This window comes from Macadamia integrifolia, chromosome 13, assembly GCF_013358625.1.
Source record: "Macadamia integrifolia cultivar HAES 741 chromosome 13, SCU_Mint_v3, whole genome shotgun sequence".
Lineage (NCBI taxonomy): Eukaryota > Viridiplantae > Streptophyta > Magnoliopsida > Proteales > Proteaceae > Macadamia > Macadamia integrifolia.
The window spans coordinates 7,377,498-7,405,009 of NC_056569.1; the positions used below are offsets into that span (position 1 = coordinate 7,377,498).

General features: G+C 45.3%; 1 protein-coding gene across 1 annotated transcript in view; it reads left to right on the plus strand.

Moving 5' to 3' along the window:
• The window catches only part of LOC122059533 (tRNA(adenine(34)) deaminase, chloroplastic-like), a 32,229-nt gene extending 4,814 nt beyond the window's left edge, over positions 1 to 27,415 (plus strand). Inside the window, exons 3-4 of the mRNA XM_042622370.1 lie at positions 25,859 to 25,986; positions 26,977 to 27,415. Of these exons, the coding sequence (XP_042478304.1) occupies positions 25,859 to 25,986; positions 26,977 to 27,253 (405 nt within the window). The 3' untranslated portion in view covers positions 27,254 to 27,415. The remainder of the gene's footprint in view (positions 1 to 25,858; positions 25,987 to 26,976) is intronic.
• The last annotated feature ends 97 nt before the right edge of the window (positions 27,416 to 27,512 follow it).

Sequence of the window (27,512 nt, forward strand, 5' to 3'; positions counted from 1 at the left end):
TGTCTCCATCTGAACAACAAATTGGGACGTGGTTCTCCAGTTTTGTAGATCTATAGTACCCACTGATGAAGCCTCTAGTTAAAAAATCCTATAGTGCCAGTTGCTAACCATTGAATGGAATGTTTAGGGATGCACATGAAAGTGAAAAATCCATATTCGACTTGGATTTTGATTCCTTTTATTTTTGGATATTTATCGAGGTATTCATATATTGGATACACCGAATATTGATATATCCATTCCATAGTTGTCAAGGCGGTTTGCCTGGGGCTTGAGCGATAGTCGCCTTGTTGCACTGCATGTCGCCTTGTGTTTTGACTCTTATTTATGCCAAATATCATTTAAGTAAATGTTATTTCATTTACTTAAGATATTATTCATAAAAGCAAATACCTCCATTTGAATCCAATAAAAATAGTTTAAAAATCAAATTCCAAAAGGATAAAAAGTCAACCCCCAAGTCCAAGAACAAAAACTGGATTTTGGTTATATTGGCGATTTTCAACTTTTAAATGCTGGGGTTTTTATTAATTATGAAAATTTTATAAATTCTATCATGTTAAAATATGACTAAAAACCAAAAGTCCGGTAAAATAATCTTTTGTTTTAATATCCATAAAATTATTTTCATTTCGGCGATTTTAACAGCATTCGCGCACTTAAAAATAAATTTGACTGGAGCATAACTTTGTTATTACAACTTAGATTTAAGTAATCTTAGACTTCTTAGACTTATTGGAAAGCTTGTTTTATGTTATAACTAATATAAGAAGTCTCATGTAAAAATAAAATCATTTGACCAGTCAAACTTATTATAGAACAAGAGCATTTCTCTAAATGTTGATTTTTTATAACTTAATATGACTTAATGTTAATTTTTTATGATTTGATGTGGCTAAATATTGATTTTAAATGACTTGATGTGGCTTAATCTTGATTTTTTAAGATACAAAATATATATAGCTTACTAAATAATGTTAGAAAATAGGGAAAATAAAAAATAACACTTGGTCGCCTTGCTTGCCTTAAGGCGGACGCCTTCTCGCCTAAGCGCTTAGAGCCTTAGACAACCCTCCACCGCCTTAGTTCGCCTTGGCACCATGACAACTATAATCCATTCCAATTATAACTTACGATTATATATAATTTATGGGAGAAAGAACACTACCTTGCAGGTGCAAAAAAATTCCCAGGCACATCAGGAGCGGAAAGACCATGCTGCTCCCACCCTGCAGGTTGCTGAAGAGGCTCCCGTGCACCCTCCCCCATCGGCCTGTGTGCTGGCGTGTGCCTGCCCCAGCATGGCAGTGTTCTATTGCCCATAATTTATTTTATAATTTATTAATAGATATCATATAATTTCTATATTTGTTTATTAGGAGCTGGGTTTCCACATGCTGTACCTGGTAACCATTGCTTGTTGTCCTTAATAACTGCCATTTATAGGCCAGTTGGGGTCCAAATCGGTGGACTCATTGTCCACATCATCATTCTCCATGGTCAAATTTTAGACCAATCTGACTTCTAAGAAAGGCTTGAAATTCTTTAAAGTTAACTCAACTAGAAGTCTAGAACCTATAAAAAATCAAGGATGATAACCTATACATGATGGATAACCAAATTTGACACGTGGTTGTCACAGGATCCGAACTCTATCCAATAGTTAGCCTACCAACCTAGCAATCCAGAAGAATGAAAAGTGGCCGGCGCATGTGTTGAAAGAATTCGAAGTACATAGGCTTTGGATCCACCCCCCACCCCCCACCCCCCCCCCCCCCTCCCCCCTCCACTTTTTTTTTTCCAAGTGATAAAAACAGGTATGTTTTGCTGTTTGTTATTTTTGTTATTATTCATATATTTATTGGGTTATCCAATTGAAAAGCTTAAGCTAGTATAATGTGGTTTTGGGTCACCTCAGGTAAGAATTTCAAGCCTTCCAAAGTTAACTCAACTAGAATTCTAGAACTATTAAAAAATCAAGGATGATAACCTATACATGATGGACCACCAAATTTGACAGGTGGTTGTCACGGGATCCGAAGTCTGTCCGATAATTAGCCTACCAAACTAGCAATCCACAAGAATGAGAAGTGACCAGCGCACGTATTGAAAGAGTTTGAAGTACACAGGCTTTTGGATCCGTTTTTCCCTTCTTTTTTTTTTTGTATATATATATATTTCCAAGAGATAATAACAAGTATGTTTTGCTGTTTGTTATTTTTGTTAATATTCATATATTTATGGGGTTATTTAATTGAAAAGCTTAAGCTAGTATAATGTGGTTCTGGGCTACCTTAGGTAAGAATTCCAGAAACCAACCAAAACCAGAATTAAATTCTAAGGGAATTTTCCAGAATTCTCATGAAAACCAAGAAAACAGAATCAGAAACTTTGATGACAATCAGATGTCAAAAGCATGGAGTAATCCAATGGTTGGAATTTGAGATATGAAAAATTCAGCAGTAGAGAGGAATTCTATATACAGATTAGGGGTGTCAACGGTCCGGGTTGGTGCGGTTTCGGTCCGGTTCCACCGGTTTCGGTGTGACTTTGGAACTAACCGAAACCACCCCATTAAGGATTTATCGGTTTCGGTCCGGTGTCGGCTTCGGTGCGGTTTGGGTTCGGGTTGTACCGGTTTGGATTTACCAGGTTCATTTCGGTTTGGATCGGTTTTTTAAACCGGTATGGAGCCATTAGCTTGGGCACTTGGGCTTGGGCACTTGGGTTTTGACAAGTTGAAGTTGAATAGTTGATAAATGTTGGGCTTGGGCACTTGGGCTAGCGTTGGTCCGGTTGGACACTTGGGGCCTTGGGCTTCTCCCACTTGAGTGTTGGCCCACTTAGGTTAATGAGTTTTAAGTCCGGTTTTATCTCGGGCCGGTTTGGATCGGTTCCGGTTTTGGTGCACATTTTCGGTGTTTCCGGTGGCCCAATGGTCTAACCCGAACCGAACCGAACCGAGACCGGATTCAATTTAAAATACAAACCGAAACCGGCCTGATAAGCCACCGGTTCGGTTTGGATCAGGCTTAATCGGTTCAGTCCGGTCCAGTTTAACCGGTCCAGTTTAGATATTGACACCCTTAATACAGATTTTTGAATCAGAACATGAAGAGACAACAACAAACAACAAACAACAAACAACAACATCCAAAACCTTATCCCAACTTAATGGGGGCGGTTACATGGAGATTCCAAGCAAGGACGAGTGCGAGCATCCATGCAAAAAGAGTGACTGGTTATGGCTAATTATAATAAGTGTCGGCTGTCAACTTGACGTACCGCTACTAATACAGCCAAATCGATCTCTCAGTGGGAAAAGGACACGTGTCGCCCCCGGGACAAGTGTCGCCCACCAGATAGGGATTCCAAGGACTCAATCACGCTCGGTTACGTCGTTTGCATGAAGGGAATATTCCCCACAAGAAGGACGGACGTATTGGAGGGGGACTTGGAGAGAGGGAGGTGGACCCGAGAAGGACAGGGGAAGGGCAAGAGAAAACCTTAGACCCTAGGAACCATATAAGGGGGCCGAGAAGAAGGAAGAAGGTAAGCATCAATACCCTCACCATTACTCCCTTACTGAAAACTGTGCGGCCGACCCTAACTTGAGCGTCGGAGGACTAACCCCGGACAAAGCTCCGGGCCTCCGCCGTCTGTGCTTGTGCAGGATCAACTCATGGGGTTTTTGGCAGCAACAGATTGGCGCCGTCTGTGGTAACGACAGTAATGGTGGGGAGATCCTACAACCGCAGGAAGATAAGAGTAGTGTCAAACGTGAATATGGGGGAAGAACCTTCAGGGGGGCCTCCTCCCTCTGCTGAGATAGGAGGAGCAAGGGGTAATGATGACCGGGAAGTATCCATAAGGTACCCGCGCTTAGGCGGATATTCAGTACACGAAAGTAGTGATCCTCCGCCCCCTCCTGAAGCGCAAGAATACGTGACGAGGGAGCAATTCGAAGCCCTCCAGGACAAGTATGATCGGATGGTCAAGGCGATGAAGGAGGTCTTCAAAGCTGTTTCTCAGAGGACCGGCGGAGCACCGCCAGGCCCCCACATCTAGCCTGAGAGGGCTCGAGACGAGGACCAGAGCAATACAGGATCTATAAGATCCGGTCATAACCTTCGAAACTGAGCAATGAGGGAAAGTCCCGCACCCCGAGGTAGGACGCAGCGTGCCGCCAGAGATCCACATGGGGATCTGCGCCGAGGAGACAATGAGAGGCACGAGGACTCGGGGTTGAGGCGGATGATCCTAGAACTGAAAGACGAGATCAGGAAGGTGGCAGAAAATCAGATGGGAACCCACGAGCCAGACCTCACTAATGACACGGCTCTAACTGATGAGGTCATGAGGGATCCGCTCCCGATCGGCTTTCGCCTACCCAAGTATGACACTTATGACGGGTCAGGGGACCCCGTCGATCACCTGGAAGGCTTCAAGGTCGCCATGCAGTTCCATCGGGTCTCGGAAAACATCATGTGTCGTGCCTTGCCATTGACATTCAGAGGAGCGGCGAGGCTATGGTACAACCGTCTGCCGACGAAGTCGATCCACAGCTTCAGCGACCTAAGTTACTTCTTCGTGAATGGATTCTCTAGTAGCCAGCCCCTTCAGAAGACTACGTTGAACTTGACCAACGTCAAGCAACAAGAAGGGGAATCGCTGCGGAACTACATGAAGCGATTCCAACAAGAGAAGATCACAATCAGAGGCCTAGACCCGAAGGAAGAGTTCACGGCCCTGTTAGGAGGCGTCAAGGATAAGGAGTTGAAAAGGTCCCTAGCGAAGCATACACCTAGGAATCTGACCGAGCTGAGAGCACGGTGCGATAAGTACATCCAGATGGAAGAGACCCTCCAGGCCGATGAAGAAGCCGAAAGGAAGGCGGTAAGGAAGAGGCTCTCAAGGGCCGACGACAAACTCTCTGAAGAAGGCAAAAGACGAAAGTCTGAACGCGGTTGGGCCCCCAGTCCACCAAGGAAGTTCGAGAAATACGCATCCCCTGAACCGGAGGCGAACAGAGGTACTAATGCAGATAAAAGATTCCTCAGATGCCAGGGCCATGAAGTGGCTAGGAAAGATGGGGCGACACCCCGAGAGACGCAACATGGACAAATATTGCCACTTCCATAGAGACCATGGCCACGATACCGAAGACTGTTGGCACCTCAAGGGGGAGATAGAAGGGATGATCCGAAGGGGATATCTAGGCCGATTTGTAGACCGTGAAAAGGAGGATGCCCCAGACGGTAATGGCCGAAGGGATAACTGTCGGAGAGATGGCAGAGGTCGCTATGAGAGAAGGGGGCTCGCCCGTAGAGGCAATCAGGAACGGCGAAGGGACCAGACACCCGAGGAAGCTGAGTGCCGCCCCCGAGATGAGAATAAGAGCCCAACTAGAGTTATAGCGACCATCTGTGGAGGCCCAGCCGCTGGAGAGAGTTCAGTCTCTGCCAGGAAGCGAAGGCCTACACAAGAAGCGTACATATGGCGGAATGGCCGAACAAGAAGGCGAGGACGGGGACGGTTATCTCCTTCTCAGATGATGATCTGGAAGGGGTACATACTCCGCACGACGATGCCCTGGTTGTCACCATGACCATAGCGGATTGCAAAGTGAAGAGGATCTTAGTGGATAACGGCAGTTCAACTGATATCCTGTTCCTTGAAGCTTTCCGAAAGATGGGCCTAGACAAGGGAAAGTTAAAGAAGGTCGAACACCCGTTGCAGGGATTCCCCGACGTCCCAGTGAAGGTGGAAGGGTCGATTGAGTTGCCGGTAAGAGCCGGCACCAGAGATCGCCAAGCGACGGTCATGATCAACTTCCTGGTGGTGGGCATTACATCGGTATACAATGCCATACTAGGAAGGGTTGGATTAAACCTATTAAAGGCTATCGTCTCCACACCCTATCTCAAGATGAAATTCCCAACCAAGAATGGTGTCGGGGAGTGTCGGGGCGATCAGGAGGCATCCCGGAGGTGTTACGCCACTACCTTATGGGGAAAAGAAAAGGTGGGCGAGGCGCTCCCGATAGAGGATCTGCGCGATGATGCCAGTTATCAACGCGGGGAGCCGGCCGCAGATTTGGTGCAAGTTGAAGCCGAAGAGGGGGATGACGCTCGGCAATTTCAGATTGGGGCTACCATGCCAAGATTGCAGTGAGAAAGACTCGTCTCATTCCTACGGAACAACGCTGACGTCTTCGCCTAGTCGGCTTCGGATATGCCTGGGATAGATCGAGAGGTGATAGAACATCATCTGAATATTAGCCCAATGAAGAAGCCGGTGCAACAGAAGAAGAGGACTTTTGCCCCCGAAAGGTAGCAGAAAATAGACGAGGAAGTGGAGAAGCTGCTGAAGGCCCAGTTCATCCGCGAGATCCAGTACCCGGAGTGGATATCCAACGTGGTAATGGTCCCGAAGGCGAATGGGAAGTGGAGGATCTGCATCGACTTCACCGACTTGAATAAGGCCTGCCCGAAGGACGCATACCCCCTGCCGAAGATAGACCTCCTCATCGATGCCACGGCAGGATACGAGGCGCTGAGCTTCATAGATGCATACTCGGGGTACAATCAAATCAAAATGTCCGAGGTCGATGTCCCGAAAACATCCTTCATAACCGAGGGTGGGCTGTACTGCTATGAGGTCATGCCTTTCGGGCTAAAAAACGCAGGGGCCACCTATCAAAGGTTGGTGAATAAAATCTTCAAAGGGATGATCGACAAAACCATGGAGGTATATGTGGACGATATGCTCGTAAAAATCCTGAAGGCGGAACGACACATCCAAGACTTGGAAGAGGCGTTCCAGGTGCTGAGACGGTACGGCATGAAGTTGAACCCAGCAAAGTGCGCATTCGGAGTAGCCTCGGGAAAGTTCCTCGGCTTCATCGTCTCGGAGAGGAATTGAAGCCAACCCGGTCAAAATACAAGCCATTCGGGACATGAGGTCACCCCAGAATGTGAAGCAAGTCCAGGAGCTAATGGGTCGGGTCACCGCCCTCGGGCGATTCATGTCTCGGTCTGCAGATAGATGCCTCCCCTTCTTCAAAGCGCTGAAAGGGACTAAAAAGTTCGAATGGACGGTGGAGTGCGAAAAGTCTTTTGAACAATTGAAGGAGTACTTGGCCGCACCCCCGCTGCTGACGAAGCCGAACACTGGGGATACCTTGCTGTATCGGCAGTGGCGGTAAGTGCCGTACTGACGAAGGAAGAAGGAAGGCAACAACGGCCAATACACTATGTCAGCCGAACCCTTCTAGATGCCGAGACAAGATACAGAAAGGCAGAGAAAGTGGCATATGCCCTGTTGACAGCGGCAAGAAAGCTGAGACCATATTTTCAATCACATACGGTATGCGTACTCACCGACCAGCCCCTGAAGAAGATACTGTAGCGGACAGATATCTCCGGTCGCCTGGTAAACTGGGCCATAGAGTTGGGAAAACTCGACATCCAGTACAAACCGAGAACCGTAATTAAAGCGCAGGCCCTTGCAGACTTCATAGCCGAGACGACACTCCCCGATGATCCCCAGGAGTTTGCCGAGGACCTAGGAGAAGAGGGTTGGACATTGTACGTGGATGGGGCTTCCAACAACGCAGGAAGCGGTGCAGGAATCATGTTGGTTAGCCTCGAGGGTTTCAAAATAGAATATGCCCTACGGTTCGACTTCGATGCCTCCAACAACGAAGCAGAATACGAAGCGTTAATAGCCGGAATTAATCTGGCTCGGGCTTTGATGGTAAAGGAGCTGGTAGTGCATAGCGACTCCCAGCTCGTGGTACGACAGGTGAATGGAGACTATGAGACCAAAGAACAAAGGATGGCCGAATACTTGAAGACGGTGCGAGACAGGGTAGCGGCCTTCAAGGAATTCGAGGTAAGGCAGGTGTCACGAGAAGAGAATGCTAGTGTAGACGCACTGTCACGGCTGGCCACCTCCGACTTCGCAGATCTTGGACGATCGGTGTATTTCGAAGTGCTATCACAGCCAAGCATCGAAAAACCCCTAGAGGTATTACCTGTAGGTGAAAACGGCCAAAGCTGGATGGATGCCATAACCGAATACCTCAAGGAAGGAAAGCTCCCAGAGAATAGGGACGAGGCAAGAAAAATAAGAATGAGGTCGGCGCGTTTCTTCCTGAAGGACGAGACACTATATAAGATAAGGTTCACCTTGCCATACCTCAAGTGTCTAGATTTCGCTGACGGCGAGTACTCACTCCGGGAGGTGCATGAAGGGATATGCGGCCAACACCTAGGAGCCCGGGCCTTGGCACATAAAGTGCTAAGGCAGGGCCTGTACTGGCCGACAATGAGGAAGGACGCAGAATCACTAGTCAGGAAGTGCGTCAAGTGTCAGATGTTCGCCCCCGTGCCTAGGCTACACTCTACCGAGCTCTCATCCCTATCGAGCCCAGTACCATTCGCCATGTGGGGAATTGACATCCTAGGCCCATTCCCCCTGGCCACGAGACAGAGGAAGTTTGTCGTGGTGGTAGTGGACTACTTCACGAAGTGGGCAGAAGCCGAGGCCCTAGCGACGATAACCGAAAAGAACATAAGGGACTTCTTCCAAAGGGCGGTAGTCTATAGATTTGGAATCCCTCGGGTTGTGGTGACGGACAATGGAACTCAGTTCGCCAATCCGACCTTCGGCTCGTTCTGTGAGGCCCTCGGCATCGACCGCAGGAAAACCTCTGTCGGTTATCCACCGACCAACGGGCAGACAGAGGTAACCAACCGTACACTACTACAAGGAATAAAAAAGAGGCTAGATGACGCCAAAGGACTATGGGCAGACGAGTTGCACCACATCCTCTGGGCTTACCGCACTACTGAGAGATTAGCCACTGGATAAACACCCTTCATTTTAACATACGGCACTGAAGCTGTACTTTCAGTGGAGATAGGGGCCATTACCCATCGGATTCAGTACTATAATGAAGACGAAAACGATGGAGGGCTCCGAGCGAATTTAGACCTCTTGGCAAAAATCAGAGACACTTCGCAAGAAAGGATCGCCGCTTACCAACAGAGGATCGCGAGGCTCTACAACACCAATGTCCGAAAGAACTAGTTCAGGAAGGGTGACCTTGTCCTCAGAAGGGCAGAAGTATCGGACCCGAGACATCAAGGGAAGCTAGATCCAAATTGGGAAGGGCCCTACAGAGTCTCAAGGGTAATACGACCAGGGTCCTATCACCTGAAGACTACGGGGGGAGGAAGGGTACCCCGATCGTGGAACTCTCAGAACTTAAGAAAATTCCATTAGTAGTGAAGTGGCAAGCACGCACACTTGTCTTTTGTAGTTTTTTGTAATTTTCGCTCTTATGCACTTTTAAGTTGTAATTCCTCATCCTAAACTCCGGAAGATTTTTGGATAATACGAAAGCTGGTTTACGGCAATTGAGAGGAATTCTCCAGTCTGATGACCTTAACTCTATTGAACGGTTACGACCGAAGGTCTTCACCTTGGTCGGGTGCCCACACAGGCCAAGACAAGTTGGCCGAAGGTCCTCACCTCGGTCGGGGTCTCGGGCGGAGGCCGAGCCGAGGCCGAGCCGAGCTTGCCGAAGGACCACACCTCGGTTGGGGTCTCGGGCAAAGGTCGAGCCGAACTGGCTGACGGTGTTCTCCTTGGTCAGGGGGCTCAGGCAGAGAACAAGCTTTGCAGGGCTAGCATTCACTCCTCGGCCGAGGCACGAGCAAGGCCCGGCCAACCTGACTGAGGGTCCCACCATCGGCCTGTGACCTAGCCCCAGAGCCGAAGGAACTTGACCAAAGGCAATCGACTGTCGGGAGCGACGACTGTCGAAGGGTCGACCCTTGGCTAGATCTCGGATCCATGCCAGTCTAGCAGACCCTTCGGCTGGAGCCGAGGGAGAACACTTAGTGAAAATCGCTTGATATTCGTAGGGTCGGCCCTCGGCTAGATCTCGGATCCATGCCAGTTTAACAGAACCTTCGGCTGGAGTTGAGGAGGGACACTTGGTGAAAACCACTTAGTACTTGCTCCAGGTCCCTCAAGTCCAGTCCTCGGACTCAGGAAACCTATCGGATAAGCCGAGGGGGCAGGACCGAGCCGTGCTCAAGTAGGAAGGCGGACCCTAAGCCAGGCAACGAGGGGTTTCGGCCTCTTTGCACCTAGCTACGGACTAAAGACGACCTTACTCAAAGGGACACAGAATGCGAGAAAAATGAAAGTTGGGAGCAAAAAGAGTTCATTCATTCATTCATAAAGCCCGAAGGCCAAGATTACAATACGAAGGCCCGAAGGCCGTAGTTACATACGAAGGCCCGAAGGCCGTAGTTACATACGAAGGCCCGAAGGCCAAGATTACAAGAAGCTCGAAGGCTGATAACAAAAACAAAAAAAGGGGCTGTCTGAGCTGAGACCCGGGGTGACCTCAAGGGGTGTCCATCGGGTTCGCGGCCTCTTCTTTGGCTTAGAGGGTCTCCTGATCCGAACCTCCGTGGTCGGGAGTCGGAGGGACCTCTCGGTGCAGTTGAACCTCACCCTCCTCGCTGCAGCCTCCGCCATCGGCATCGGCAACCTCGGTGGCTGATGGGGCCGCCTCAACGTCCTCCTCTAAGATGAGCCCGCTGTCCTCGAAGGAAACCCCGAGGTAACGCTTGAGGACCCAGTCTCGGACCTCGGTAGCGCCCATTGTGAACCCCGGGGCGATGGCGCGTTTGATCTCCTCCCGAAAGTCCTCGGAGGACCGATACTCCTCGACGGCTTGGGCCTCGGCTTCCTGAACTCGTGCCTTCAGCTGCGACTTTAGCTCCGCGAGCTTCTGATCGCATTCCCGGTGCGTGAAGACGAGGTCCTTCTCCAAGTGCTCCACCTTCTCGAGGAGGATCGTACGCTCGTTCTCCAGGGCGGCCTTCTCTCGTTCGACAACCTCGAGGTCTCGGCACATAGCTTCGGCCCAAGCCGCCAGTTGACCCATCTGATTTTGTGCTTACATGAAATACCGAAGGTCAGAATGCTAAGACAAGAAAAAAAAAAGGAAGAGGGTTAGGGGACCGAAGCTTACCCCGGCCATGAAGATGCAAGCATTTGTGATCATGGCCGTCGTCCCTTGCTTCTGAGCCTCGGCGACGTCTCGGGGAAGACTACCCTTCATCACCAGCTCACGAGCAACTCGCCCGACGGCCAGCGTGTCGTCCTCCTTTACCGACTATTGAGGGACAAACCCCACTTTGGCCCTCACGGTCGCCACCCTTGGGCCCCTGGAGGCCGCGGCGGGGGAGGGGTCTTGCGAAGGCCCATCACTGCCCGGAGCAGCGAGGGCTTGGACTGCCTTGGCGCTCGGCCCCTCGACTTTGGATCTCTTCTTCGGGGTCTCGGAGGATGGCCCCTTCTTCTCCTTCCGCTTCGGCCTCGGCTGCTGTTGGGCGTCCCGCGCCTTGGCCTCCTTGATTTGTGCTTGTCTTGCCGCGGCGGCAGCCCTAGCCTCGGCCCTGGAAACTTGCACTGCAAAAAGAAACGATGGGAGTCAGTACGAAGCACCGACACCCGAAGGAAGCAAACGGAGGCTAGCCTAACTCACCCGGGCTAAGCCCGAATCTGAAGAGTATGGCGTCGCACTTGAGGCAGTCGGCCTCGACTGGAGGACAGTCTTCTTGCCGCCTCGCCATCGCCAACTACTCCGCGTTTGCCCCGAATAGGGCAGGGGCGGAGTTCACCTCCCTAAGGTCCGGGATATCCCAAACAGTGCCGAAGGGCACCCCCTCGGACGATCTCACAAAGAAAAACTTCTCCTTCCACCTGTGGATGGATGTCGGGTAACCCTTTAAAAGCCGAAGGTCCTTTCGGGGGCAAAAGTAATACCAACCTGAAAGGCCCTTGTAAGCCTGAAGGAGAAAGCAGTTAATGAAGAGGGGGAGGGAGAGAGGCCTCTGGTGCCTTACGAAGAAGACGACGAAACTGAGCACTTGTCGCCACCCGTTCGGCGTTAGCTGGGTCGGACATACCCAATAGTGCCGAAACACTTGGGTTAAGAAGGGGTGGAGGGGCAGCCGAAGGCCGGCCTTGAACGCCTCCTTGTACAAGCACAGCCCTCGGAGTTCCGATAGTTGGCTCGGTCAGATGGTCTGGGCAGACGGAGCTCGAAAGCGTCTGAGACACCGAAGGAGGCCCTCAGATCCTCCAGTTCTGGCTCGTCCATCGTGGATACGATGTTGAGAGCCTCCACTTCTAAAGGCTCCTGGGTCTGAGCTCGGGAATCGAGCACCCTCTCCCTGAATCCTGCACCGTTGGAGCCACCCTCGGACCCAGACGGCGAGGCCACAGACGATGAGTCGCGGGAAGAGGGAGAGTTAGTGGAATCCGAGGACATCCCTAGGACCTCCCCTGGACTCCTATGCCTACGGTTTGGCCTCGTCCTCTCGGAGGACGATGGGCTGTAGCCCGACGAGGAAGACATTGACTTACTTTTTGGGTGTCGCTAAGCTAAGGGAAATCAAGACGAGGACGAGCTCTTCGAAAGGAATACCGAGGCCGAAGGTAAGCTCTCCGAAGGAAAAAGAAAAGTGCCCCACAAATGGCCCCCCACACTATATAGATGGGGAGAAAGACGGTACGACTACCCGAACATTAATGGCGCCGCCACGTCAGAGTACGAACCCTCGAGGTTTGCGCCAGAACGGACCCGACAGAAGGTCTCCCTCTCGGTTGGGAGTTTGGCCAAAGCCGAACGGACCTGACCGAGGGTCCTCACCTCTAATTGGGAGTTCGGCCAAAGCCGAACGGACCTGACTGAAGGTCCCCCTCTCGGTTGGGAGTTCGGCCAAAGCCGAACAGACTTGATCGAGGGTCCCCCTTCTCGGTTGGGAGTTAGGCTAAAGCCGAACGGACCTGACCGAGGGTCTCCCTCTTGGTTGGGAGTTCGGCCAAAGCCGAACGGACCTGACCGAGGGTCCCCCTTCTCGGTTGGGAGTTCGGCCAAAGATGAACGGACCTGACCGAGGGTTCCCCTCTCGGTTGGGAGTTCGGCCAAAGCCTAACGGACCTGACCGAGGGTCCCCCTCTCGGTTGGGAGTTCGGCCAAAGCTAAACAGACCTGACCGAGGGTCCCCCTCTCGGTTGGGAGTTCGGCCAAATCCGAACGGACCTGACCGAGGGTCCCCTTCTTAGTTGGGAGTTCGGCCAAAGCCGAACGGACCTGACCGAGGGTCCTCACCTCGGCTAAGGGCTCAGAGCAAGGCCAAAGTCGAACGGACTTGATCGAAGGTCCCCTCACCTCGGCTGGGGGCTCAGAGTAGGGCCGAGCCGAGTCGGCCGAAGGTCTTTACCTCGGCTGACCGCAGGCCTCGGTCGCAAGCAAGGCTAAGGACGAAGGAAAAAAAAAAAAAAAAAAAAAAAAGGGAAGTGATGAAGAAAAGAGCTATGATTGTGAAAATTTTGGTTACTCCCACAAGAAGAGACTCCTAGTGGGAGTAAGGGGGCTCCTGATACAGCCAAATCGATCTCTCAGTGGGAAAAGGACATGTGTCGCCCACCAGATAGGGATTCCAAGGACTCAATCACGCTCTGTCACATCGTTTGCATGAAGGGAATATTCCCCACAAGAAGGACGGACGTATTGGAGAGGGACTCGGAGAGAGGAAGGTGGACCCAAGAAGGACAGGGGAAAGGCAAGAGAAAACCCTAGACCCCAGGAACCATATAAGGGGGCCGAGAAGAAGGAAGAAGGTAAGCATCAATACCCTCACCATTACTCCCTTACTGAAAACTGTACGGCCGACCCTAACTTGAGCGTCGGAGGACTAACCCCGTACAAAGCTCCGGGCCTCCGCCGTCTGTGCTTGTGCAGGATCAACTCACGGGGTTTTTGGTAGCAACAACTACAAATCAGCCACAGGCTTATAACGACAGAGATAATAAGGTACCGGCTATTGACTTGACGTACCATATAGATCGGTCAAGCCAAAGCGTCCTAAATGCATTACATCCACCACTAAAATAATCCATCACCCAACCTACTTTTATGAAAGGAGGAATGAAATAACGAATTCTTGACAGCTTCGCTAAGCATGAAAAATAATAAGAAATCAAAAGTCTGCACAACAAGAAAATTTCTTTACATTTTTTGTATCAATCCATATTCCAATCCAATGACCCAATGACTATCTAAGAGAACTATAAAGTTCAAAAGTTCCCAAGTAAGGAGTGATCGGATTCAGATTGAAGAAGGTAAAAGAGCTAGGGGCAAGCCTAAAATAACCATAGGCAAAGTGATGAGGAATGACATGCTTAGTTTTGGTCTTATCCCAAGTCTGACCTCAAATAGAGCCTATTGGAGGTCAAGGATCCGCATAGCCGATCCATATAGCTTTGACTATCCTGATTTGTTGGGTTGTGCCTCTTTCCCTTTACTCTCTTCTCACGATGTAGAAACTGAATTACTTAAGTTATAACTTATAAAGCTTAATTCAAAAAAGGTCCCAAAACTACTGAAGGTCTTATTAATATAACGTAATAACTCCTGAAAATTCAGCAAATTCCAGTGGTGAACTTGGGAGAGCTTTAGATTTGCTACTTGAACAAGGAATCTCAATTACAATCAATCGATGGCCAATAGTTGCTGATCTTGAAGAGATAGTATGATAAGAAGAATGAATGATAAAATCAATTAATCTGGCAGCTAGTAGACAATAGAATTGAACCCAACAGTGAATTCCTGTGGTGAATTGTTGCTGATCTTTAGATTTGCTAATTGAACAAGGAATCTCAACTACAGTCCATCGATGGCCAATAGTTGCTGATCTTGAAGAGATAGTTTGATAGGAAGAATGAATGATACATATCGGTATTGGCCCTTATTGATACGCTACTTAGAATTTTTAAAATCCTTTTGTATCGATATGTATGGTATGAGACATACCGATACATATCGATACGTATTGATACTCTATGGAAAATAACAATCGAGCCGAAATGTACGTTTCGGTACGTATGGGTTCGTATCGGTGTGTATCGATCAATACATATCGATACAGTATGATACGTAGGTGCGCTACGGTCATATAATGGTCAAGATGGGTCAGTTTTCAGCAAAACACGATTTTTTGAGGAGGGGTTTTTGTTCTAAAGTTGCTGCTAGCCATTTTTCTCTCTAACTAAAGTAAAAATTAAGGTTGGGACAAGGAATTTATACCTATAAACAACTACAAAACCTTGGATTCTCAATGTGATACTCTCTATTTAGTGTTTATGCATAATACATGTTATAAATAGCTTTTTTAACTGATTTTTTAATGCAAAAGTATATAAAAAAAAGTGTTTCCTATCCATTTATGTGTTTATATTTAGCATATCTTAGTGGATCTCCGATATGATACCTTTTGATACGTATCTTAATTTTGACCGATCGATATGATGACCGATACCGATACTTTAATCCTTGTCATCCACTGGTAATGATAGAAATTCCTCTTGCAACTTTCCCACATTCCCTATGTGTGCTATCAAGCTTGATGGTACCAATTATCTGATGTGGTCTCATTTGTTCTGCTTATCCATCAAATCCCATGGTTATTATAGGTACCTTATAGGAGACACAAATTGGCCTACTACAGGTATGGGTGTCGATAAACGAGAATGTGAAAATTCTCTAGTTATGAGCTCCCTTGTCAATTCTATGCAGCTACAGATTGCCCGTGGCTACCGACTTCTTGACTCTAATGCAAAGATATGGATGGCTGCCCAGGACTCTTATTCCTAGGTTGGGAATGATGCTTAGGTATTTGAACCCGCAAGAAAGTTCATGAATTAATGCAAAAGGAGCTAACCCAGTCACAATATTACTCTGAGTTACTTTGACCATGTCACAGTACTCTGAGTTATGTTCTCTGTGGTAGGAATTGGATTTTTATGAGTTTGTGCCTGCCACTCCTACTGATGTCGCTAGTTTCAAGAAGCAGGAAGACAAGTTATAGGTTTATGACTTATTGACAAGGCTGGATGTTGAATATGATCAGCTACTGGCTTATGTTCTAAGCCGTGACCCTTCCTTACTTTGGAGCAGGCTTACTCTATGATTCAGCTTGAGGACAACCACCATACTATTATGTTACTTCAGCCACTCTGGAAAGATCAGCACTTGTTTTTGGCTCTCAACCCTGTAGTAAACCCTCACAATTTGGCGGCTCATCTACCAAGGCACCTATAAAGTGCAACTTTTGTGGTAACGAGCGCCATACTAAGGAGAATTGTTGGAAACTCCATGGCGATCTTGATGATGCTTCTAGTCGTGGACGTGGTTGAGGTATTGGTAAAAAAGCCGGGCCAACCATATTGAGGTTTCTGACTCTGCACAGATTAGTCCCTCTCTGTCATTTATTGAGCTTCATGCCTTTCGGCGGCTATTGACTCAGATGGAGCCTCGTTAACCTGCATTTGTTACTTCTACATCTGTTGTTGCCACTGGTGATTCTAATCTTGTTAGTTTAGGTACTTCCCTTTGTGGTCATAGTACATCTATAGCCACTACTCCATGGATTTTCGACTCTGGGGTATCAAATCGCATGATAGGTTCATCTACTTCTTTCTTTCAATAAACTCCCTACTCTGGTAAAATATGGTTCGTATAGCTAATGGGACTCATTCCACAATTTGTGGGAAGGAATCCGTTTGTCTTTCTCCTGCTTCTTCCCTTTTTTTAATTTTGTATGTTCTAAATTTTACCTCTAACTTATTGTTCATTAATAGTATTACCTTCAATCTTAATAGCAAAGTCACATTTTTCCTTCACATTGTGTTTTTTCAGGATTTGGTGACAAGGGCAATGATTGGTTCTGGTAGTGTTCACGGTGGTTTGTATTTGCTTGATGATGGATCTTCTTCGGTCTCTAGTCAGGCTCTTCAAACATCTTCTTGACCTCCCATTTCAGAGTTACTACAGTGGCATTGCTAGTTGGGACAACCACCTTTAGGGACTTCAACTAGGATTTCTAGCATTGTAATTCGAGTCAGTTTTTTTTTTTTTTTTTTGTGAGACGTGTTTTAGCCAAATAAACTCAAATTAGTTATACTTTGTAGATAATAAAAGTGTCAGTCCTTTTCATTTAATACACTTAGACATTTTAGGTACATCTCTTTGTATGTCTATCATTGGCTTCCGATGGTTTCTCTCTTTTATGGATTGCCATTCAAGGACTACTTGGGTTTATATAATACACACCAAAGGGGAGGTCTCTCATTATTTTCAACACTACCATCGTATGGTGCAGACTCAGTTTATTGCTACTGTGAAGGTTCTTTGAAGTGATAACAGTCGTGAATACTTCAAGGGATCCTTTCAGTCTTATGACTCTTATCTAGCTGCTTATGGGATTATATATCAGACAAGTTGTGTCGGTATTCCGGCCCAAAATGGTGTGGCTGAATGGAAAAATCGACATCTTTTAGAGGTGGCTCGATCTCTCATGTTTGAGATGTATGTTCCTTCCCAATACTGGAGTGACGTGGTTCTCACTGCAGCCTTTCTGATAAATGGAATGCCTTCTAGGGTTCTTGGCTCGGCTCCCCTCTGGATCTTCTCAAAGGTCTTGCTGCATTTCCCGCCCCTCCTAAAGTTTTTGTCTGTGTTTGTTATGCTCATGATCATCATCCTTATTGAAAGTTTGACCCTCGTGGTCTTCAGTGTATTTTTTTGGGTTACTCTACCACTTAGAAGGGCTATAGATGCTATCACCCTCCTTCTTGGTGCTGGTTTGTGACCATAGATGTCATCTTTAATGAGTCTGCCTCTTACTACACTGCGACACCTCTCCCTGTTTCTGAAGTTCCTGTTCAGGGGTAGACTATAAAATCCCGGTCTAGTCAACTAGACTAGAGATGCGTGTTTATGTTCGTAGTCGTCAGCAATATCAGCCCACTACTACCACTACACCTACTCTACCATGCCAATTGCCACCTCTCAAGCATGCAGATAGAGAATTGGAGACAAGCCAATTCCTCTTATGGTGTTGATTCCTTTGTTGATCCTATTCTTGATTTGCCTATTGTTGTTCGCAAAATTACTAGCTCCTGTACTTTGCATTATTGTTAAGACTATTTTTTATGACTCAATTTCTCCCTCCTACTTTAGTTTTGTGTCCTCTTTGTCTATGTTCCTCGGAAATGGCAGGAAGTCATTGCAGATTCACAATGGCATGCAACTATGGTTAAAGAGATGCAGACATTAAGGAAGAATGACACATGGGATTTGGTTTGTCTTCCCCCACAAAAGAAGCTAGTTGGTTGCAAATGGGTTTTCACAATTAAATGGAGAACAAATGGTCCAATGGATTGTTATAAAGCTAGGTTTGTTGCCAAAGGTGTTACTCATACTTACAGGATAGACTATTAGGAGATGTTTGCTCTAGTGACCAAGATGAACACCATCAGTGTAATCTTGTGTTGTGATCAAGGATTAAAGTATCGGTATCGGTCGCCGTATCGGTCGGTCAAAATTAAGATACGTATCGGAGGGTATCGTATCGTATCGGAGATACGCTAAGATACGCTAAAGATACGCATATAAATGGATAGGGAACACATTTTTATACACTTTTGCATAAAAAAACAGTTAAAAAAAGTTATATATAACATGTAGAATGCATAAATACTTAAGTAGAGGGTATCGTATTGATAGACAAATATATTGAGTTGAAAATGTTCAAAATGATGAGGGTATCATATTGATAGACAAATATATTTTTTTGAGAAAAATCAAAATTTTCCATGGAAGTTGTAGAACACTTGTTTTTACATAACATATAAAAAATCTAAACATTTTTAATCATTGAGCATGAGTAGATCTAAGAAAATTGAAATAAATTGAAACCCTCATTTTCTCTTGAAAAAAGTTTGTAAATCCTTATAAATCCAATGATTTCATGTAATAATGATGCACAAAATGTGATTCTAAGTATGATGAACTAGGGGTGTCAATTCGTGGCCCGAACTGACTAAATCGATCGGGACCGACCGTTTATAGACCGGCCCGGCCCGGACCGTCTATTAAACGTGTCGGGCTTGAGCCCGGACCATTTATTAAACGTGTCGGGCTTGAGCCCGACCTGTTTATAAACGGTCGGTCTTGGTTTTGCCACTTGGACCGTCGGACGCCCGATCGAGACCGACCGTTTAACACCCGATCGAGACCGGCCTATTGTGCACTGGCCTAGCCCGACCCTTTAATGATTGTAGAATACCTATTTTACCCCCCAAATTAGAAAGTAAAAACTAAAAAGTAAAAACATGTTCACATTTTAAATAATGGTTATATTTGGTATCATTTATTAATTTATTGTCATTTTTTTGGGCTTGCATGAGTGGGCCGAAATATAACAACACATTTTAAAGAGGGCCCGTTTAAAAATTGGTTAAAACCCGTTTAACATTAAACATGTCCGTAGCCCAATTAAGGCTCGACTAAAGCCCGATTAAGGTGGCCCGATTATAGCCCGAGGCCGACCGACCGAATATAAAGTGTACCATGCCCTCAATAACTAAGCCCGATTAGTTACATGGGCGGACACAGTGTAGCCTTTGAAAGTCTTCAAGCCCGATTAAGCCCGACCGAAACCGAACCGACCCGACCGGTTGACACCCCTATGATGAACCTTAGATTTGTAAAAAAACTTGAAAATCTAAGGTTAAAGTTGAAAAAAGTTATTAAAGATTCAAGAACTTACTATTCAAAATTTTCAACTTTCAAGATCAAGGTTCTTCTTGGACTATGTTTTTCTCATTCTTTGAACCATTCACTTCGACAATGTTTCTTTCAATCTACCATTTGAGTCTCCAAAAAGGTGTGTGAATCAAAGGGGAAGAAAGAAGAGAAATATAGAAAACTATTGGTGAGAGTTTGAAGTGTTTGTTTCAAACAACAAAAGGCACATTCGCGGGAATTTTCATATTTTCAGTCGATACATACCGATACGGTACCGATACAGTACGATACAGCTCGATACTGCACGATACGGTCGATACATACCGATACTCTCAGGAATTTCCAGATTTTCAAAAGTTCGTATTGCAGAGTATCGTACGTATTGGTACCGATACGATACGACACGATACGATACGTACGATACGGCGATACGCAAAAGGGGGCCTAAAATTTTATGTAGCGTATCGGTATGTATCGTGCCGATGCCTACCGATACGGATACGTATCGGCCGATACGGCACGATACGCACCGATACTTAAAACCATGGTTGTGATGTTAACTTAGGCTGGGATTTACAACAACTGGATGTGAAAAAATGTGTTCCTCCATGGGGAACTTGATGAGGAGGTGTATTTGGACATTCCTCTTGGATTTACATACTCTAAAACTTAAGGGATGGTATGCAAGTTGAAGTGTGCATTATATGGATTAAAGCAGTTGCCCAATGCTTGGTTTGGGTGTTTTCATAAAGCTATGATTTCCACAAGCTATTCTCAAAGCAATGCTGACCACACGACGTTCATCAAGCAATCAAGTGGTGACCTTGAAGAAATTTCTCGCCTCAAAAGATATCTGGGCAAAGAATTCGAAATTAAGGATCTTGGACAGCTTCATTATTTCCTTCGCATTGAAGTTTCTAGGTCCTCTATTGGCATTCACTTGTCTTAGAGGAAGTATGTACTCGACCTTCTTCCTCAGACGGTACGTTGGGATACCTTCTTCCTCAGACGGTACGTTGGGATGCAAGCCGGCAGATACTCCTACTGATGCTAACTATCACCTCATTAGCAATGAAGGTGAACCCGTGGATAAGGGATGATATTAGAGATTAGTCGGGCGATTGATTTACCTATCCATACTCGACCTGATATTGCTTATGCTGTTAGCTTGGTTATTCAGTACATACATGATCCTTACTCCACCCACATGGAAGCAGTATTGTGCATCCTCCGTTACTTGAAATCTGCCCTAGGTCGTGTTGTTCTCTTTTCTCCTCGTGGTCATCTACTCCTTTGTTGGTGGTAACCTTGTTACTTGGAGGAGTAAGCAGCAAGTTGCTACTCAGTCAAATGTTGAAGTAGACATGCTATAACCCATGGAGTTGGTGAGCTTCTATGGTTTAAGAGTCTTCTCATTGATTTGGCTATCCCCGTCACTCTTCCTATGAAGCTTTTCTGCACCAGCAAATCTGCCATCAGTATTGCTCACAACCTAGTCCAACATGATTGGACGAATCACGCGGAGATTGATCATCACTTCATCAAAGAGAAGCTAGATTCGGGTTTTATCTATGTGCCTTTTGTTCTTAGAAATGAACTGGATGGTGTGTTTACCAAGGGTCTTAGCAGTAAGGTATTTCATTTTGTTGTGTGCAAGTTGGGCATGTGTGATCTATACACCAACTTGAGGGGGAGCGTTGTAAAATGGGTGCAAGGGTAGAATTGTCTTATAGGAAATTTTGGTCTTGTACCATGCTAGATTGTTCTCCATATTATAAATAAAGCTGGCTTGTGTCCTATCTGATGGAAGTCATTATTCCATTCAACAGTTATGTATCATCTCCAGTGGCTGCGGCTGACGTTGTTGCAGTGTCTGTGTGCTAGAAGAGCCCCCGACCACCCTCTCCCATCTCTTACAATGATTTGTGGGAGGACTACTATGGGTCACTTTGCAGTGGGAGGGGAACAGCCTGAGGCATCGCTAAATGAACTTGCCAATCTGAGCCGAGGGTCTATGGTCGGAGATGGTGCAAGTGCTAACATCGCTTATATGGCTTTTCGAGCAACAGAGGAACAATTGGATGGGTGTGGTTTGTTGGATTGGATTTGACCCGTCCTTTTTATAGGGCTTTGAGGTACAAATATTGATCCCCGGTTCCCAAGGTACAACATAAGATTTTTACCATTGAGGCAGCCAAGGGCATTGGTGGTTTGATCCATCCTTATTTCCAAGGGGAAGAGCTGAAGAGTAGCTGTGATTTGGAGGTCAACAGCGAGTTGAAGAAGGTGAAAGCTGATAAGTTGTGGGTGGTAAGTGTAGCTGTTCATAAGTGACTACAACCACTTATGAATCGGGCGTCTTGTTGAAACCTGCAAAGGCTAGCATGCAAGAAGGTGCTGATGTGCGTTTTGGAGGACCGGTTGAGAGTTAGGTGTGTTTTCCATAGAACTCTAGCAAGGGAGAGTGGGCGGAAGAGTTGGAGGAGGTGACAGAGGCAGAAGGGGAGAGAAGCTATGTTCCATCTCTTCACTCCCACTTCCGACAAGGCTATAGCCCTGAAGTCACGCTTCTCTCTCTCTCTCTCTCTCGTGTGCATCTCGTTATCTTAAGGCCAAAAATGTAAATAAGTGTCACGTATGTGAGAGTGGGACACAATTTTGGGTACTTTTGTACTACCCAACTTTATTTTGAATAATTTGGCTAATCAAAAGATGGGTTGGTTAATTGGTAGATTGAAAATCGTTGTAGGTAACTTGTAATTTTCCCATAAATTTTATCTTTATGCTACTAAATGTGTTTTTGTTGGGTACTCTCATACTCAGAGACGATAAGTGTTTTAATCCAGTATCACGAAAACACTATTTTAGTGCAGATGTTAACATTTTTTAGGCTACACCCTATTTTTCTTCTATTGGAAGTGGGTGTTAGATGCGTACACTATGATCCTCTGCAGTGGTGACCTTGCAGTGGCGGGAGATTTGTGCATTGGTATGCCCTCTTATTGTTGATTGTATACGTTGACGACATTGTTATTCAAGTTAGTGTATCACTGATTTTTCTCAGAGACTGGAATGTTGGGAGCTAAGCCCGCTGATACACCTATGGATGTTAATGCTAAACTTAGTTTTGAGAGTAGGCTGAATTTGAAGACAAATCAAGGTATAGGCGTCTTGTTGGCAAGCTGATTTACTTGACCACAATTCATCCTGATATTTCCTTTACAGAAAGTGTTGTCAGTTTATGGAGACACCAAAAGTTGATTCATTGTGAGATTGTTTTCCGTATACATAGTATCAAGGTTCAAGAACTTGTTTCGGTGTTTTGGTGAAATTTCGTCGAAATGGTGTACTTCTTCCCATGTGTTTCGCTAGTCATTTTGGGGGGCTAATGGCTGAAGTGGCCAAAATTAGCGAAATGAGCAAAACCAAATGACCGAGATGGCCGAAATTTCGACGAAATAGTGCATTTTTTGGGCTGAAATGAGCGAAATTTTGAAACTTAATTACTGAAATGTGACTGAGATGACCGAAATATGACCAAATTTATATTTCGTATTCCATTTCGTCTTGATAAAAAAAAAAAAACCGAAATATCCGAGATTTCGGTGAGTTTTCAAACCTTGATACAGACTAATCGAAAGAGTGCTCTAGGGAAAATATTGATTGACAATCGGCATAATCCTTTTGATATTTGGAAAATTTTGATGGTGATTGGGTTGGTGTTGCTTATAATAGGTCTACTAATAAATATTGTACCTTTTGTGGGTGGTAATAGTCAGTTTGAAAAGTAAAAAGCATAGTACTGTTGCAAGATGTTGATATGGTTAAAAACTCTCATGGGAGAACCTGGTTATCCAGTCATTAAACCAGTGGATGTGTTCTATGATAATCAAGCTGCTGTCTATATTGCTAGTAATCCTGTTTTCCATGGGAGAAACAACAAACAAGTATATTGAAGTAGATCGTTGTTTTGTGCATAATGCGGTTATGAAGAAAGTCATCTCTACTTATGTCTGTTCTTCAAATCAGTTAGGTGAGTTATCGGTCGTAGTTCATACTTAATTATGTGTTTCAAGCTGGGGAATGGGAGATGTCTATGCTCCAGCTTGAGGGGAAGTATTGGTGAGAAGATCCGGATCATTACCCTGTTTAGTAGAGTTCTACTAAATCATATTGTTGTGATGTACTACATGTTGTAAGGAGTACTGGATTAGAACTCTAGTAAGTGAGGGTATTATTGCCCTTACAGGATATACACAATTAATATATCATATGGGTGGGGAGGGTTTCTATCGATCACTTTTCTTCCGTTTTCATTCTTTCTTTTCTCTACTCTGCCCTATTCAGTGTATTCAGATCTGCTGCATTTCCTATAATTAAGGGAGTAGTAGGGAGCATTATATATATATTATTGTACGGTTAAGGGGGCCAGGTTATATAAAATACATCACCCTCTATGGAAAAAGCACACCCAAAATGGTAGTTTGGTTTTGTACCCTAGGTTGGTAGTGCACATTATACCTACTGTTTCTTTCATAAATATATACTATTCTACACATAATTTAGTATTAGAACACACAAAATTCAATAAAAATAAATAACATATGCATTAAGAATGAAGACAACAAGGTTTGAAAACTCACCGAAATCTCGGATATTTCTGTATGTCTTTTTTTAACCGAGACAAAATGGCATACAAAATATTAAAGTACATAATTTCGGTCATTTCGTTTTGAAATTTCTCTCATTTCGGGCCAAAAAGATGCACTATTTTGTATAAATTTCGGCCGTCTTGGTCATTTTGTCTCGCTTATTTTGCTAATTTCGGCCACTTCAGCCATTAGCCCCCCAAAATGGCTAGCGTAACACATGGGAAAAAGTACACCATTTCGACGATTTTTTTTTTTTTTTTTGTGGTTTTAAAACCACCGAAACACCGAAACGAAATGAGTTCTTGAACTTGATATCATACAATGTCAAGGTGTTACAAGTACAAGTGTGAAAAGTAATGTACAAGTCTACAACCAAGGTTTAACACCCCTGCGAAACAGCTCCTTCACTCTATGTCAGTACCACATAGAGTTTTGGGAAGGCTATACCTCTTAGTTTGGATTTTACACAAATCTTGCTCAAATTGCTGTAGTGATGTAGTAGTCCCCAGTACTTTGTTCCACCAATAAATGTAGGCCATTTGGCAAAAAATACCAAATCTGGTATTTGGGTATTTTTGGGAGTTTCCCCCTCTAACAGGGGAAACCAGTCGAAACTGAATCAAAACCGAAATTTCGATCAGAACAATGCTTTTATGTACTGTTTTGTACCGAAATCGAGACGAAACTGAAATTTCATCCAGTCGAATTCATGCATTCCTACTGAGCCGCACCCAGTTTTGTTTTGACCTTTTGTCGAAACCAAAACATTCCCCAAAATGTCAATGGTTTCGACTGAGATTTCGAACTATGCCAGGTCTGCCTTGACATAAAACACTGCAAGGCTACAACTGAGAAAGAAAAGCATAACAGTTCCACAAGTGGGCACTACCTCCAATCTCAATACAAAGGGATGGACCAACCCCCGTCCCCCCCTTTTCCTAAAAACAAATAATGTTTTTAATCAATCCAGATGATAACTCACCATAACCCACAGGTAACAAGGACATGAACATGGATCTTGGTGTTTGTCATGGACACGGACATGGACCTAGGTGTCAAACATGGCAGAATTTTGAAAGTTGAATCTCCTTGTTACATAAAAAGATTATAGTCTTAAATTTCTTATAACTTTAGTTGATTTTGCAACTACCATATGCTTGGAAATCCCATCCTGCTGATCTTAAGTACTCACTCGTATCTTATCACAAATTGCCTATGTCCCTTGACCCACTTAGAGCAAACAAAAGTACAAGTGGAGGACCTGACAATTTGATGGACAATATCTAGTTTTCTATCCTTCATGCCAGGAATAAATGAGTCTTCTACTTGGTCTCTTTATACTGAGAGAGACTATTAAATAGGATAATGGATTTCATTAGGGGGAGTATGAAGATTTTGCAATTTAAATTAAATGTTGCGTCATAAATGATGTCTTATATATCAAGAAGTTTCCAGTGCTTACCTGTAATGTTCATCTGGCACCATTTCTTAAGTCATTTTCTTGTTCTTTCCCTTTCAGGATACAACTCTTTATGTGACGCTTGAACCCTGTCCAATGTGTGCTGGAGCAATTCTTCAAGCTAGAATTGATACAATTGTCTGGGGTGCTCCCAATAAGCTTCTTGGTGCTGATGGCAGCTGGGTTAGGTAATTTATATAATGTCACCTTCTTGAGTGTTATTTCTTCCATATAATAAGCCGGTGTACTGAAAGCTAGTGCCCACAGTGTCTCTCTCTCTCTCCTCCCTTTGAAATGACCCCCTGCTCCTCCTGTATGATACCCCATCTCATGCTTCTATTGGAGCCACCTGCTAGCTTACTGAACACAGGTGCGCCTATCCCTCTCCCATAATATAAACTTGAGTGTAATTCATGACTTGTGAGTCTGTTCTTGTGTTTGGAAATTGACTCTAGGGAGAGGGTTGGGCATGCTGCCCACTTGTTGCAAGCTAGTAGTGTGCACCAATGAAAAGGCAGGATGAGGAGGGGATGGAGGTCATTTGCAAAGGGGAGGGATAGAGAGTGACATGCTTCTGTGCACCCCAGCAGCGTGCCCAGCTGTTTCCCTTCATTCTATTTGTATTTGTAGCCTTCTTTATCAGCGAGGAGCCGTTTCACTTGGCGAGGCAGTAAGAAGTTATGCATGTCAATCATTAAGGGAAAATGTTTTCTGTGGGGGAGTGTTGCTGCTGCGCCCAAACATATGGGGGGTGTGAAATGACTAGCCCGCCCCCATGAAATGGAAAATTACGTTTCTGTGGATGCTTCCTGCATGCGCTCCCATTGGCCTTTGCGCACACATAGGAACCACACTCCCTCACAGGAAACACTTCCCAATCATTAAAATATCACATGTAAGGGAAAGAGGCTGACATTCCATGAACTCAACCAAAGTCTCTTGTATATGCATGACCTTTTTAACCATATTTCCCTCTGTTTCCTTACAATCTATCCAGAGTTTTTTTCGGTAAGATGTATACAGTAAAATCTGTCTATTGAGGTTCAAAGGCTTTCCTGTGAGGGATATATTTGTAAGTCAGATTGAATTTAACTAAACAAAATGTAACTTCACAAAGGTGAGACCTGTAATTAAAAGAGTGTTCAAAAGGTCTCAAAAGAAATAAGTTTGCATTGCAGGCTATTCCCTGGTGGGGTTGAAGGGGGAAGCAGTTCAGATCAGACAAATCAGGTGGCTGGGCCTATCCACCCATTTCACACAAAGATTGTGATCCGTCGAGGGGTCCTGGAAACAGAGTGCGCGGACGCAATGCAACAATTCTTCCATCTGAGGAGGAAGAAAAAGGAGAAGAAACCAGAGCCTGAACCGCAGCCTTCATGCCTACCCATTTCAACACATCCATCAAAATTCCTTTCCAAGATGCATGATATGTTTAACATAATGTTCTGCTTGTAACATTTGGAAAGAACAATCTCTATGCCTTAAAACTGTAAAATTCTCTTGGCAATGATAAAGCTTCTTTACCATTTTAAGTTAATTTTCTTTATGGTGTATCTGATACTCTTTAAGAGACATGAAAAACAATTAATTGGATAGTGGGTGATCTTCTTTACTGTTTCCCCTGCATGAACAACTAAAATCTCCTCTTATACATCTATGTGACTATGCAAATGCCAAGGTTTTTTTTCTTTTTTTTTTTGGGGGGGGGGGGGGG